At 43.2% G+C, this 16,862-nt stretch overlaps 1 protein-coding gene across 1 annotated transcript in view; it reads right to left on the bottom strand.

Moving 5' to 3' along the window:
• RNF213 (ring finger protein 213) overlaps positions 1-16,862 on the bottom strand; it is a 128,905-nt gene that overhangs the window by 59,950 nt on the left and 52,093 nt on the right. Inside the window, 11 exon segments of the mRNA XM_086356517.1 lie at positions 478-633; positions 851-1,044; positions 1,713-2,868; positions 3,697-3,864; positions 3,971-4,111; positions 8,602-8,819; positions 10,341-10,503; positions 11,356-11,945; positions 14,726-14,863; positions 15,244-15,417; positions 16,319-16,499. Of these exon segments, the coding sequence (XP_086212643.1) occupies positions 478-633; positions 851-1,044; positions 1,713-2,868; positions 3,697-3,864; positions 3,971-4,111; positions 8,602-8,819; positions 10,341-10,503; positions 11,356-11,945; positions 14,726-14,863; positions 15,244-15,417; positions 16,319-16,499 (3,279 nt within the window).

Here is a 16,862-nt window from a genome sequence, read left to right as displayed (position 1 = left end):
CAAGCCCTTTCCCATTCAAACTCTTAGAACTAAATATCTCCATCAAGTATATACATGTGTGTGTTTGTATATGTGGGTGAGCATGAACCTCTCTTTTGTTAAGAAATTGATATGATGCAAATCTCCATCTCAAGTTATCAGTCATTAAGAAAGATGGTGCTTCTCTTAGCAAATGAATTCTGAGCAAATGAATTCTGCATTCTGAGCACCACTGGCATTTAACCCAGATACACAGCATTAATCCCAAAGAGAACAAAACAAATATAAGGTAGAACTAATTAATAAATTTTATTAATATAACAAAAATTATATTTCTAATTAAAATAATTTTATTCCACTCATTACTTTAAAATAAGTTTAAAGATTTTTCTTTCTTAACACTGCACTCAGCTTCTTTGCTAAGGCAAAAGTGGGGAATCACAAACATGTATCAAAGCCCCTGCCTCCAGAGTATCATAAGAGTACCCTGATACACACCAGCTTCGAAGGCCTCCATGGCAGTGCCAAATTCCCTTCCAGGATTTCAACGATATATAAGTGGCGTGGATTCCGAAGCCACATCTTCCCATTTACATCCATTAAGTACTGGAGAATGAAGAGTTTGAAAAGAAACCCCCAAATTCCAGTCCGCACCTGAGGATAGAATCATGTGGGTCTGTAAATACTTACATGGAAGACACCAGTCTTCCCAACCCTAAAAACCCTCTTGTAGAGTTCTTTGATATGATGGTGCTAACTATCAATACATGTAGAAAGAAGAAAGTCTTTACACTGGGGATAGGGCAGGGCAAGATGTGGGAGCTGTGTCTATTCCCACCTGGCCCATCAGCTAGAACCTGAGGGCACTTACTGAAGAGGTCACGTCAAAGTGGAATATCATGGGTCTCCTCTGATACTGGGCATCTAGGAAAGGCAGAAGGGACTCCAGGACTTCATTCTCATCCACCTGAGGGTCAATCAATCGAATAACTTTTAGAAGCACTATTTCTCCATTAAACTGCATTTTCAGCTGGCCGTGCAACCTCTTCACAAAGAGAGACCTTCCTGTTGACGTGAACATATGAAAATTAGATGCCAAGGCTGTAGATCAAGAGTGAGAATGTCCAGAAAATCACTTCTCTTTGTACAAAATTCAAAACTGATGCAACCTAACATCAGCTTAAAGAATACATACTTGAGTCCTCAAATTTCCTTGCTGTCCCCTCACTCAACAGCCCTGCTGCTTCCTGGGGCTAAGGATGGAAGTCTGAGAAGGAGGTCAGGACAGCAGAGCTTGCTTCATGGGGGAGGGGAGCGAGAGTCACTGGACAGAAGGGAGTACCATTAAAGGGATGCAGTCAACAGAATGGAAATCATGATGGCGACTGAAGGTGGAGGCATCTCTTTCTTCTTAAGACAGAGGAAATATACTTTGTCCTGCTCAGGACCCACATCAACCCCACAGTAGTCAACTGACTTAAAAAAGAGAGAAAGAGGAAAAACAGCAGAGAAGCCAGTTTAAAGGAGGAAGATGGCTCAGCCAAGCTGCGACCAGGTGAGATAAGTATCCCGCTCCAGTGCGGGGCCTGATTTATAACTTCAGGTGAGTCAATCCTCCAGGGACTTAGTTCCCCACCTGCAGAAGGGCTTATCTGAGCTCACCTCACTCCCCACTGACCAAGGAAGGGCCATCAGATGGTCCCTGGGACGGGGGACTCAGCAGCCATTATTACCTACACCCGCTCTCTCCGAGGCTACGATCCCAACACACATGCGGTCCTGGAACACGGAGGCGGCTGACGGGGTCTCTTCCGGGACTCGGAAGTGGTGAGCCAGGTAGGCCTGGATGTCCTTGAGGGGCGCCTGGGGGGTCACAAGGACCTTGTGCTGGCTGAAGGCCGAGGGGAGATAGCAGTGCTCCCGCTCACAGTCACAGACCATCACGAGCCGGTAGTGCTCCCGGTGGGGCTGTGTGCACAGCCTCCGGAAGAGCGCCTCTGCCCGGCAGGCCACCTCGTAGCTCAGCTGGTCCGCATACAGCAGGCTATAGACCCCGAGTCCCTGGGAGCCTGGGGTCAGGCAGCGACGCAGGAGCAATGCCACCTCCTCGAACGTGGTTTCTGGGGTGCAGATCAGCACTTCATCATAGGTGGGCAGGGGCTGGTGTGGGGTCTGCATGTAGATGGCCAGGGTGGCTGGCAGCACCTCAGAGTGGCCACAGACGATGAGGTTGGGCTGGCCCTCCTGTAGGCCGTGGGAGAGCTCCCGCTGCACAGGGGGTCCAGCCATCCTCGCCAGGTGAGCCAGACAGTGGCCAAGGGCCTCCAGGTCCAGGCAGTGAGGCAGGAAGACACGCATGCATGTCATCGAGCATTTCATGATCACCCTCAGCTTGTCCACCAGTCTGGACTCAGAGAAGGGCAACAGTGGCAAGTCTTCCACCACTGTTCTCTCCTGGTGGGTGTTGGCCCTTCCACTGGGCCCCCTGCAGGCCCTTGAGACATCCCATGGGGTGCAGTTGCCTTTGATGAAGGAGAGCATGGTGAGGGCAGCGTCGCTGGGCGTCTCCCTCCCGAGCTCCAAGCCCAGGTAAACCAGCTGCTCAGCAGTGTAGTAGTTGAGGTAAAAGTGCTCAGCTCGCTTCTCTGCCACGAATCTCTCCCAGCGGCCCAGGAAGTCCTCCAGCTGCCGGCAGAGGGCTTCCAGCAGCTGGATGACTGGCCCGCCCTCCACCAGTGGGCCCATGAGCCCCACACAGAAGTCCAGCCGGATGGAGGCACCCTTTAGGGGGGTACAGTACACCTCGGCTGACCAGGCCCTGAACAGCATGTTTCCAGCAGAGTAAAGGTTTATGAAAGACTGGACAAGCCTCTGCACATTACAGAACACCTGTTGCAAATGGAAGCAGAAGGCAGGTATCAGAGCTGACTGCAGCAAGAGAACACATAGTCTAGAATAACACAAACAGATTTATAATTTGAAGGGCTGGGGTTCATGTCCTCCATGGTTCACTGTGGGATCTCGAGCATGAGATTGATCACGGAAGGTCTTCCTTCCTCATCTCCATAGTCTCTCTTTTAGGAAGGAATACATTTTACAGATAAAGGATATTGTTTATGAAGTATAAGTGATAATTTATATTTCATAATTTCCTTATGCTGGGAAAGATTGAAGGTAAAAGAGAAGGTGGCCTCAGAGAATAAGATGGTTAAATAGCATCACCGACTCAATGGACATGAATTTGAGTAAACTCTGGGAGATAGTAAAGGACAGGGTAGCCTGATGTGCTACAGTTCATGGGGTCCCAAACAGTTGGACATGAATTAGCGACTGAACAACAACAATCATAAAGTATAACTGAACTTTACAGAAAGAAATCTCATAATCAAAAGGAGAGACTGTTACATAAACTGATATGCCTTTATCATTGTGGTTACTGTGGATTTTGATGAACAATGTCCACCTACATCTTTAAGTATTTTGGGATGCTTGCTGATATAAAGAATAAGTGGACATTTCTTTGGGTCATGAATTCGGAGCACAGGCACTCTGCAAGACCCACTGACTCCACTCTCCGTAGTTTTAAGAGCAGAATGATTCCTTTGAATTAAAAACAAACTCCAACTCTTCTGACTTCCCAGGCACCTCAGCAGTGAGAGTGCTCAGCCCAAACAGATGGATTAGGACACTTGCTCCAACGTAGATACAAATCCTTACCTCGGAAAATACCTCTACAACTTCAGCATTGCTGTGTTCTTTCTTGCCAGACATCAGCATCAATTTGTTCAAAAGCTCTTTCAGCTCTTCTAAAGAGTAGTCTCGCTTCTCCTTGTGGCCTTCCTGACCCTCAGGAAGGATTAAATGCAGAACTGTGTCTGGGGAAATCTGTGGAACAGGGCACAGTCAGAGGTCGATTTGGGGAGGCAGAAACCCCCCGACGACAGCAGCCCGTAAGAGCCTCCTGCAGCTGTGCCTGCGATGTGAGGCTCACCTTTTGGCCATCCGTGGGAGCCTTGATCACATAGATGCCTCTGCTGTTGATTGCTGTGGCCAGGGACAGGGATGAGAGCTCCACAGACCCATGACTCTCCTTCACTGTCTTCAGCCACTCGAGGTTCCGGGCAGAGTCACGCTGTCAGGACAGAAGGAGAGAAAATGGGCCGAAGCTTAGGCATGATCTTCTTCCTGCCACTCTCTCCACCTCTGCCTTCCAGGGACAGACGCCTCCTCCCCTTCTCTGGCCCAGTGTGCCATCACCCACAGAGGAGGCGTCCCTCATCTGCTGCCCACCACTGCCACGGGCTTTGGCTCTCCCTCCTGGGTCACAGGCTGTTGCTGCAATGGCTGTTCCTCTGTGTTCCCACCCAGTGCCCTGGATACGTGGATGGGGAGCGACAGGCATGAACTCAGCTCTCTGTGAGAAGCGGCCTTCAGCCGGGCCCCTAACTGGGGATAATGCTGGCTGCAACAAGCACGTGAGCTCTGTGAGCTCCTGCCATTCCTCTTCCTCTCCTTCACCCCTGGTGGGGCCTCAGCCACCCTGTTAGGCAAGTTATGAACTATAGGCTTGCTTGAACCCTGGTGCAGCTGATTTATGTACACGGAAATGCTTACTTTTCTGATTAAAAATGAATCTGTACGAATTGTGGAAAGTATGGAAAAATACCAAAATGTATATATAGCATATTAACCAACAATTACCTCCATTCAGAGAAAACCACTGGTGACATTTTAGCACATTTCCTGTCCATCTTTTTCCCCCATATGTTTCCATAGTAGAGATCACCCTTATTCTTGTTGTTTAGTGGCTAAGTTGTGTCCAATTCTTTTGTGACCCCACGGACTGTAGTCATCCAGGCTCCTCTTGCCCATGGAATTTCCCAGGCAAGAATACTAGAGTGGGTTGCCCTTTTCTTCTCCAGGGGATCTTCCTGACCTAGGAATCGAACCTGAGTCTCTTGCATTAGGATTTTTTTTTTTTTTAACCTCTGAGACACCAAAGCAGCCCAGAGATCACTCTTAATTACATGCAATTTTGTATCCATTTTTCTAATATAATAGGACAAAGAAAGCATTTCCATATAGGATGAAAAACTATTTTAAAACATCCTTTTAAATCCCTGCATTAAAAATCTGCCATGTAGATAGCAGAGTAGAAGGACATATACTTATCTCCTGCATGAGCACCAACATTGCAACTAGCTGGTGAACACCATCAACAGGAGGATGCTGGAACCCACCAAAAAAAGGTACCCCACATCCAGTGACAAAGAAGAAGCTTCAGCAAGACAGTAGGAGGAGCACAATCATAATAAAATCAAATCCCAAAACCACTGGGTGGGTGACCCACAGACTGGAGAACAATAAAACCACTGAAGTTCTTGCACTATTGTGAACATTCTGAACCCCATGTCAGGCTTCCCAGCCTGGAGATCCAACAAAGGGACTGGGAATTCCCAGGGAATCTGGCTTTGAGGGCCAGCAGGATTTGATTATAAGCCTTCCAGAACACTGTGGGAAACAGAGACTCCAATCTTGGTGGACACAAACAAAATTTTGCATGGACCAATACCCAGAGGAAAGGAGCAGTGACCCCACAGGAGACTGAATCAAAACTATCTGCTAGTGTTGGAGGGCCTCCTGTAGAGGCATGAGATGGCAGGGACTCGCCATACAAATGGGAGTACTGGATGGTCACCCTTGTCATAAAGCCTCTTAAGAGTTCGCCATTAAAATTAACCCTACCATAGACCCTGGGCTTCCCTAGTAGCTCAGCTGGTAAAGAATCTGCCTGCAGTGTGAGAGACCTGGGTTCGATCCCTGGATCAGGAAGATCCACTGGAGAAGGAAATGGCAATCCACTCCAGTATTCTTGCCTGGAGAATCCCATGGATAGAGAAGCCTGGTGGGCTACAGTCCCTGGAGTCACAAAGAGTTGGTGACTAACTTTCACTTTCATAGACCCCAGGGCTGGATTGCCTCAGGCCAAATAACTACCAGGGAGGGAGTGCAACACCACCCATCAGCAGATAATTGGATTAAAGCTTTACTGAGCAAATCCCTGCCAACCAGAGCAAAACCAAGTTTTTCCCATTGCCAGTCCCTCTCATCAAAAAGCTTACACAAGCCTCTTAGCCTCATCCATCAGAGGGCAGAGAAAAGAAGCAAGAACCACAGTCTCATAGCAGCTAAAACAAAAACCACATTACAGAAAGTTAATCATGATGAAAAAGCAGAAAGTTGTGTCCCAGGTGAGGAGACAAGATAAAACCCCAGAAAAACAACTAAATGAAGTAGAGACAGGCAACCTTCCAGAAAAAGAATTCAGAATAATGATAGTGAAGATGATTCAGGATCTCAGGAAAAGAATGGAGGCAAATATCAAGAAGATGCAAGAAATGTTTACCAAAGACCTACAAGAGCTAAAGAACAAGCAAACAGAGAGGAATAATACACTAGAAGGAATCCATAGCAGAATAACTGAGGCAGGAGCACAAATAAATGACCTGGAGGACAGAATGGTGGAAATCACTATTGCAGAACAGAATATAGAAAAAAGAATGAAAAGAAATGAAGACAGCCTAAGAGACATCTGGGACAACATTAAATGCACCAACATTCTCATTATAGGGGTCCCAGAAGGAGAAGAGAGAGAGAAAGGACATGAGAAAATATTTGAAGAGAATAGCTGAAAATTTCCCAAACATGGGAAAGGAAACAGTCAACCAAATCCAGGAAGCACAGAGTCCCAGGAAGGATGAACCCAAGACAGAACACACTGAGACACATAGTAATCAAACTGACAAAAATCAAAGACAGACATAAAATATTAAAAGCAACAAGGGAAAAACGGCAAATAACATAGAAGGGAACTCCCATCAGGCTATCAGCTGATTTCTCAACAGAAACTCTAGAAGCCAGAAGAGAATGGCATGATATTTTTTAAGTGATGAAAGGGAAAAAACTCCAACCAAGAATACTCCACCCAGCAAGACTGGCCTTTAGATCTGATGCAGAAATCAAAAGCTTTCCAGGCAAGCCAAAGTTTTGAGAATTCAGCACCACCAAACCAGCTTTACTACAAATGCTAAAGGAACTTCTTTTGGCAGGAAACACAAGAGAAGGAAAAGACCTACAGAAAATAAACCCAAAGCAATTCAAAAAATGGTCATAGGATCATACATATTGATAATTACCTTAAATGTAAATGGATTAAATGCACCAACCAAAAGATATAGACTGGCTGTGTGGATGAAAACATGTGCAGGTATGCACCTCCACTTACCACATCATTATGCATGACCCCCCAAACTGTATGTAATTATGTTATATTGTTAAGTTAATCAAGTTCCCATTATGGCTTACAATTGTAATTATCTTTTATTTTTTGTCTGGTTATTGACTGTGAAAACTGATAAATATCTTTTACTACTGTGATCATGTAACTATTGCTTACTTAATACCATTGTATCATGATTGGTCAACAGAAAATTAATAAAACTCTTTATCACCAAAACTAGGATCTATTAGAAAAACCTGTAATCATATTTTAAAATCCAGATGCCTATCAGAATTATCTTAAAAATTATTTGAAAAATACAAATGCTCAGGTATTGCTTTTTTCTCCAAAGCTTCAGATATGTTTCTAATGAGAAGTCATGTTTAAAAACAACTGGACTATATGATGGTCTTTTACTTTTATCTAGTTTCACTTTTTCTATTTCATATTTGGTGCTTCCATTTAATTTAGTTTACGTTTTCCAGTTTCTCCATCTCTTCTTTTTTTTATTTATGTTCTTTCTCAAGCCTTTATCAAATGCAGTAGAAAAGCTTTTGTATACATGTGCTGTGCTGTAGTCACTCAATCATGTCTAACTGTTTGTGACCCCATGGGCTGTAGCCCACCAGGCTCCTCTACTCCAGGCAAGAATACAGGAGTGGGTTGTTATGCCCTTGTCCAGGGGATCTTCCCGACCCAGGGTCAAACCCAGGTCTCTTGCATTGCAGGTGAATTTTTATAGTCTGAGTCACCATGGAAGTCCAAGAATACTGGAGTGGGTAGCATATCCCTTCTCCAGGGGATCTTCCCAACCCAGAAATCAAACCGGGGTCTCCTGCATTGCTGGCGATTCTCTACCAGCTAAGCTACTAGGGAAGTCCTTTGTGTGTGTGTATATATATAAATATATATATATATATATATATATATTTTTTTTTTTTAGAAAACATGAATTTTTGCTTACCTAAAAAAATTATGACATTTTGATTCCACTTGTTTGGCTTAGTGTGAATAGAATATTAGATTTCCAATTAAAAAATAGATATGCAACAAGCAACAAAAATTTACTGTATAGCATAGGGAACCACAGTCAGTATCTTATAATAACCTATGATGGAAGATAATTTCAAAAATAGCATATGTGTATTTGTATAACTGAATCACCTTGCTCTGCACCTGAAACACTGTAAGTCAACTATACTTAAATTATATATATATATTTAAAATGACACACAAAAAAACCCCTGCCATGTGAGTGTGCAATATTTGCAATTGTGCCCCTAGTGTTTCTAAGTGATGCTTCACTAAACTTAACCTGCTCTGGAGCCAGAAATAAGACTCACCAGTTTTGTGGGCAGGTTGTGGTCATTATCCAGAGCCTTCCACAGCTCTTTCAGGTGTTGCACGAACTCATCAAAACCCGCACTGGTGTCCAGCTCATACAGCAGGGGCGCGTAACCCTGCACAGCATCGTGGAAGCAAGCTACCCGGTCCACGTCAATGTCATTCTCCCCCGCAGAGATGGAGGCCAGGTCTACGAACACCTTCAGCTCGGTGATGCCTGGGGCAGAATGGGTAGATGAATGTAGGGCTCTCTGTGATGATAGGAGCCTCAAATTTGGAACAGTGCTCCTTACTGATGCTGCTGCTACTGCTAAGTCGCTTCAGTCATGTCTGACTTTGTTCGACCCCCATAGATGACAGCCCACCAGGCTTCTCTGTCCCTGGGATTCTCCAAGCAAGAATACTGGAGTGGATTGCCATTTCCTTCTCCATTACTGATGCTATAAATGGATATTTAGTGGATTTTAGGGTTTTATCCATTTTTTTGCTTTCAATAAGAACCTGGGGCCTTTTTCTTTTGCCATTTATGTTGATATTCTGACCAATACCTGACCTTACCGAATAGCATCAATGTCTGGGCATTTCATGGGTATTTTGTGAGTTTTATTTCATGTAATTCACATTATATTGTCATTTAATTATGGGGGAAAAAAAGCTTAGATGGTACTAGAGTTTCTCAGATGGCACTAATGGTAAAAAAAAAAAAAAAAAAGTAAAAATCTGCCTGCCACTTCAGGAGATGCAAGAGAAAGAGTTCCATCCCTGGGTTGGGAAAATACCCTGGAGAAGGAAATGGGAACCCACTCCAATATTATAGCCTGGAAAACTCTATGGGTTGAAAAGTCTGGCAGGCTACAGTCACAAAGAGTCAGACATGATTGAGCAACTGAGCACACACACAATGCTGAGCTGGTAAAAAAACATGTTGACAGTTATCTATAAAAAACCGCTGCTTGCTAATCAAAGCTGGGGCATTGCAGTAGTCTGAGGAGCCCACAGCTGAAAGCAGTGAGGCTGGGATGAGATGAGCACGCAGCCCATCCCCTGTCCCTTTATACGAGGGCCACCCACCTTCCTTCTTTCCTGCCTCTTCCCTTCCTCCATGAATTAATTCTGCCCAAATCACCCAAACCACAGAGCTGAAAATACTGCCAAACCCATGCACAATGGCAAGTAGATGTGATTAAGTCTAGACAAGTTGCCTTGGCTTCTAGTAAAACTCAACACGAAGAAAAAGCTAAAGGGACACAATTTTTAAGAAAATGATGCTGCTGTTCACAGCAAGAATCCAGAGTGAGAGAGGAAAAAAGTAGCCAAGGAAATAGCTTTTACACCAGCAAAGGAGTGATACTGTCTTGATATAAATTCTATCCACAACAACTATGCACATCTCACACATTTACCTAAAGAATACAGATGAAAACTTGCTAAGAGACTAAATCTTAATATTTCAATCACTAAAAGGAAAGGAAAATTATGGGATGTGATGGGGGCTAATTATCATTACAATGGTAATCATATTACAGTATATAAATGGATCAAATCAATGTGCCATACACCCTAATTAGATACAATACTGTATGGTAAATATATTTCAATTTAAAAAATGCAGAATGTGTCTCACAGTCCTTTACTCAGAACATGATCAAGGGAGTGACTGCCAGTAAGTTTAGGAAGGCTACCCGTGAACCATCTAACTACTCTCCAGCCTTCTGGCCACCACAGTGATGGATTGTACCTCTGAGAGCTTCCCGGACCCAACCGATGAACTCCTTCCTCTGAGACAGCTCCTTCAGACACTGACATCGGGTCTCACTGACATCCTGCAGTAGCTTTTTGGCATGGATAATGTGCTGGTTGATCCGGTTGAGTTTTTCATGGCAAATTTTGTCCAAGTCAGTCTAAGACAGTTATCAAAGAGAGTTGTCAAAGACAGTCTGAAAGACATGGCAGTATGTGGGCTAGAACTGGCTCCTGGACCCCCAAGAACAGCAGTCCTGACCATCCCAATAGTCCTTTCCACAGTCATCCAGGACTGACATATACATGAACCTCTTATCCCAGATTGGACACTGTAGCCACCCTTGCTGTCCCCACTTCATCCATACTAACCACAATTCCTCTACATCTGGGATTCTGCTAAGAAAACCTGTGCAAGAACCCAGCCAGGTGCATCTTGTAAGTTTTCCTGTTTTCTAGATAAAGAAATGACAGTGATCTACTCAAGAACATGCTGCTGGGATTCAAGCTTATGTAATTCCAAACTTTGGGCTAAATTTTAGTCATCATCACACCTGTTGATGCAATAATATAGATCATCATATACCTTAAAAATGCCCACCCTAAAAGTCATAAGGCAAAAGACTCACTTCTTAACTGTAATACAAATAATTTAGCACATACCACACCGAGTTAAGTACTAGCTATGGAAAGTCGACAAAACAAATGGCTTTTTTTGCTTATGGAACCTAAAGAACTCAGGACACTCTTTCCAAATACCTGATGACCAAAGAGGATCATTGCCTTTTCCTAAATTCATGATCCTCCTGCTGATCTAAGGAAACCCTCATTAGCCAAAGAACAGTCACACTATTGGTAAACAAAGGTAAAAACAAATATCTTGACATATTTGGGCATCAAATAATACAAATAACCCTGAGTAATCTGTGAACTCATCTTACTCAGTTTTTAAAAGCAAGAAGCCCAGGATCCCTGCCACCCTTATGCCCAGGAGTCCCCAGTAAATAACTTACAAAGCTTAGTAAAGTGTGGAGAACACCGAAGTCACCAGTCAGGCCCAAATTCTCTTTGACCTCCAAGATGACCTTGGCTGAGTCGACAGCCTGATGCAGGTGATGGTATTCCTTGATCTGCTGGACTCGCTCCTTGATCCAATCCTTCTGGTCTCTGGGATCCAGAGCCGACATGATCTGGAGGTCTTCAGTTAGGTCGCTGTATTTATTTACAAAGTCCTTGAAGATGTCATTGATCTCCCCAAAGGTGACCTCCCCTGACTTCAGATCCTGATATAGTTTTGTAAACCTTTTGAAACAAGGACAATATAAATATTCATACACCTCTTCAGGCTGAAATATCTTCCTTTCCAAGTTCTCTTCTGGCTCACTCAGCTCCTGTGCAGCCTTTGCCCAGAAGATTGGGAAGATGTGACTGTCCTTTAGCAAATATGCGTTTCTGGCCATTTCTTGGACTTCGGGGCTCAGGTTATAACATGTTGCCCACGTTGAGTCGAGGGAGGTGGCTGATAAGCTCACTGTCACAACTTGGTTTAACTTTTTCCCACTGAGGTCTTCCGAATATCTTTCAGCAATCTCTCCAAAATCCACTTTTGAAACCATAAGAGAATGTCAAGTCAAACTCTGTTCACAATATCATTTTATTTTACTTTCCCAGTTTTCACTCCCCTTTCTGCTCTTAAGGAAATGCAAGTGGATACACTTGCTGGCATTTTTTTCTCAGTGAGCATCCCTAAATCTCCACCCTCCATGAAAAATCAATTTTCATGACAAAGAAGGCTTTGCACCTTCTGGGTGAAGATGGCCATTTGAAATCTGCACATTTCCACTCCCTCCCCAAATCCTGCTGCAATAATAGAACTGAGATTGCTTTTCAAAAGCCATAAAGCAACAAGGCTGTATAGTAAAGGAGACCACAGCAACAAAACTTTGGAACTTGAAAAGCAGATGTGCTGAGGGTAAACAATGTTCCAAGCCTGAGAACTTGGGGTCTTAGCCCATAGTGGGGAATCCTGAGATTCTGCCAGGTGTCTGTCATCACAGAATTTCCCACATGCACAGACCCTGGCTGCACAGATGCTGGAATTTGGGAGGTGGTGATGAAATAAGGAGGACTGGGCTGAAAGTCTGCATAACAAGTCATCAAACAGGCTCATTTTCATCCCCACCCATTTCATACAGCAGGCTGGTGGCACCTCCTCCACCCTGACATGCAACAGGTGGTTTAAGGATAACACAGAGGGCTCTCTGGATTGGGGGGTCTCAGGTACACGGCAGAATAAAGGCATTTCCAGACATCTACTCTTCGTCAGGAAGCTAACAGTTGGTATGTGCCACTAAATTTGAGAAGCTAGAAAGGAGAAGAGAGGACACAGGGAGTAGAAGGAAGGACTGGGGCTAGATACACATCTTGGATGCTGAGAATCCTCCAGCCCTCATTGCTATCTTGACTCCTAGAGACGTGGCAGGCAGCCCTATATGTTCCAGGCAAGAGACTGGCGATCTGAGCAGCCCAAGAGAGAGGAGCTAAAGATACAGGCTATTTCAAAGCCTAGCCACTCCATCCTCAGAATCCCCCACCAGGGCGTTAGTCCTCTCTCTTAATATAAACAGATAAAAAAGAATTCTAGACAGAGGGGCAAAGTCTTAAACATGAAAAATAGACATTAAAACATACCAAGAAATAAAAGCAATTTGGAGGAAAGAGGAAACTAAGAAAAAGAAAATCTCTAAATCAAAAATCTTGGAAAGATATGATACTATAACCATTAACCAGAACAGGATAGTATGGAAAAAGGATCACTCAAAGCAAAAAGAGTTCTGTAAATTAAATACAAGTAAGAAGAGAAAGTTAAAAATTTAATGGAAAGCATATAAGGAAAATTAAGGAAATTGCTCAGAAAACAGAACAAAAGGCACAGACATGAAAAATAGGACAGAAAATGTATGGAAGTTAGATGACTATTCCAGGAGGTCCAATATCCAACTGTGCATTCCAGCAAGAGAAAAAGTAATCACTTAACTAACACAAGAAGTTTCCCCAGAACTCAAGGACTTGGATTTCTAGATTACAAAGACCCACTTAAGTATGCCCAGTACAGCAGATGGGTAAGAGACCCATTCCAAGGAACATCATTATGATATTTCAGAATAAGGGGGACAAAAAAAAAAAAAAAAATCTCGAGAGCTTCCAGGGAGAAAATGTGTAATCCACAAAGGGTTAGAATCCCAACTGACTCTAAACAGTGACCCTGCAGAGACAATGGAGCCACGAACTCCAAATCCTGAAGGAAAGATCTGCACCAAACAACAGATCTCCTGTGAAGGCAGACGTTTTCAGACAGGCAAGAACTCCTGGGCTCCTTTCTCAGGAGAAACAGAGTGTGTATTTCACTAAAACACAGGAGTGAGAGCAGGGAGCCATGAGACCCAGGATACAGATCCAGCTGAGAAGAGAGGCAAGATACCCCTGCTGCTGCTGCTGCTGCTGCTGCTGCTGCTAAGTCACTTCAGTCATGTCCGACTCTGTGCGACCCCACAGACAGCACAGCCCAACAGGCTCCCCTGTCCCTGGGATTCTCCAGGCAAGAATACTGGAGTGGGTTGCCATTTCCTTCCCCAATGCATAAAAGTGAAAAGTGAAAGTGAAGTCACTCTAGTCATGTCCGACTCTAAGCGACCCCATGGACTGCAGCCTACCAGGCTGCTTCGTCCATGGGATTCTCCAGGCAAGAGTACTGGAGTGAGATGCCATTGCCTTCTCTGAAGATACCCCTAGGAGTGCTTATCTCCAGTTTGGCAAGATTCTATCTGAAAAATCAAATGGATCTCCTTTTGAGGAAATTAAAACAGTTGGTAAAGAATCTGGCATTGAATTAAAAAAAATAAATACATTAAAAACAAAGCATAGGACAAGATAATAATTTTAAATCTAGAGAAAACAGTTTGCACAAGAAATAGGAGAGAATCATGGCCTATTTCATGGCTCAGGTGTGAAAAGTGCATTTACACAGATGTGACATTTAAACCCTGAGGACTGATCTAATTCAAATTATGATAAAATTGGAGGAAAAGGAGATAGGAAAGCCTATGTGTAAAAGACAGAAATTTGAAAAATAAGGAGATTTAAATCCTAATTTTCCATAAATGATAATGTTTAAACCTGAAAATCAAGAAGCATGCTATTTTGAGCTATGTCGGTAGTTACCAAAAAGTTTTTAACTTTATTAAAAATTAATACGTTAGAAAAAGCCTCCCTTCCAAGATAAATGGCTGCTACTGTGGTATGTTTTTTTAAATCATATTCTCCTTTGACCTTTCTCCCCTGGGGACCTTTCGATTTTGTTTATTTTAATGCTTAAAATGTCACCTTTTATCAGATCTTTTACCCTCCCACACAACTTCAGAAGAGAGTCAACATATGTCTTCTCTTTCTCTAGAGTGTCCAGTTCTTTCTTTCTCAGATTCAGAATGTCTTCTTTCTCTTGGGCTGAAAGACTTTTATTCTCTGGGGGAAAAAAAGGAAAGGAACCCAGTAGAACAAACAAATTTCCATTTTTTAGCAAGCCATTTCTCAAACTGCCCATGAATATGCCCCACATGCTGGGCTGTGTGATGCCGGGGGCTGCATGCATGGCCACTCCAAGATGTCCCCGTGTCAGCAGCATGGAATAAAAACAACCAGTCCTCTTATGTGGTCAGTATTTTATCACTTTCCCAATATTTTCCTGAAGATTAGAAGTCATCCCCTGTCAACTTTCTGGTGAGAAGAGCCACTCATCATAAAGACCACAAAGATTACGTCTCTAAGACACACAGGCAAACACAGAAGCTTCTTAGCTCCTAAACCCTTAGGAGCCTGAAGTCACATCTCAACTTGATACTTACTTAAATGCCAGAGGTCGAAGAACTGATTCATGTGTTTTACAATCAGCTCCAATTGTCCAACTAAAATCGTTCCATTGATGAGGTCACTTGTAACTTTTGTGAACACAGAGTCCAGAGTGGCCATCAACTTCTTGCCTTCCTTGGTAATATTTGCTAATATTTTCTCATTGGTTCCTGACCAAGTTAAGAACAGAGTTAAAATGGTAGGCACCCCACTTCCTTCTCACATTATTGGATTTCCAATAAATTCTTCATTGCTTTGCCCCAAATTCCATAGAATAAAGCAAAGTCATTCCATATTTCCATCTGGCATCCATCAGCCACTGAGATGCATATGAAAGTAATGATTTCAGTAAGCCCAGACTCTTGCATCTTCCTATACATAGAAAAGTGATAAATTTCTTAACTTGAAATACCTGGTTTTCCTTAATTAACAATAATCTTTTGACGTTCAGACTACCTGTCCCTTATTGCAAACTTCTATATAGCATGACTCCTACCCCTTCCTCCTTGGAGCAGTTTTCCCAGGGTTGCTTGAGAAGCTGTCCCCTGTGCTTGAAGTCCTAAAAATTCCCATGGGAAAACAAAAAACACACACAACTCTCAACTTTTAGGTTGTGACTGTTTTCTTTAGTTGACATTAACAATGTATCAATATTGGCTCATCAGTTAAAACAATCATGCCACACTGAAGCAAAATATTAATAATACAGGAAATTTTGTGTGTGGAGCAAGTAAATATGGAAACACTGTACTTTCTGCTCAATTTTTCTATCAACTTAAAGCTGTTCTAAAATATAAGATCCATTAATTTAAAAGACACAAATGTAATCTTTTCAGGACCACTTCAAAGGTACAATGTCAGCACAAAGATGGTGTTCTGCAGGTTTTGCATGAATGGTGGCTTTCAGTGTTAGTTCTTAATTATAATCCAAATGCTCTGAGCCTTCCTGGGTCCTTCCATCCAACATCAACCCAATCTAACTGACTAACAGGTCAAATACTTTGCCCCCAATCTTGAGTCAAGAGGTGCCACTGGACAGAACAGATGTTCCCAGCACCCTCATGAACATACCACACAACTTGAAGAGATGCTTGATGTCTGGCCATATGAGCAGATGATTCAAAACCTCACCCATGTTGTCTACAAATTCCCCTCCACTTCTTGGCCAGGACTTAGTGATCACCGCAGAAACAATGGTGTCACATTTTCGTGAGTTATTATAAGAGATTTTCTCAAGGATACTGGTTTGAGACTATAAGAAAATAAAGAAAGAAAGAGACATTTAGAAGATATTTTGGTTAGTTTATTTTTGAATAACAGAAGTAAATTACTCACCCAACAGCATTTCAGAAATCTCTTATAATTAGTCATGCTGTGCTATGCTTAGTTGCTCAGTGTGTCCAACTCTTTGCCACTCCATGGACTGTAGCCCACCAGGCTCTGATGTCCATGGGGATTCTCCAAGCAAAACTACTGGAGTGCATTGCCATGGCCTCCTCCAGGGGATCTTCCCAACTCAGGAATCAAACCCAGGTCTCCTGCATTGCAGGAAGATTCTTTACAGTCTGAGTCGCCAGGGAAGCCCATGAATATTGGAATGGGTAGCCTATCCCTT

This window comes from Bos grunniens, chromosome 19 (genome assembly GCF_055505025.1).
Source record: "Bos grunniens cultivar Pamir isolate PY7600 chromosome 19, Bosgru_T2T1.0, whole genome shotgun sequence".
Taxonomy (NCBI): Eukaryota; Metazoa; Chordata; class Mammalia; order Artiodactyla; family Bovidae; genus Bos; species Bos grunniens.
This window is presented reverse-complemented; position numbering and strand designations above follow the sequence as displayed.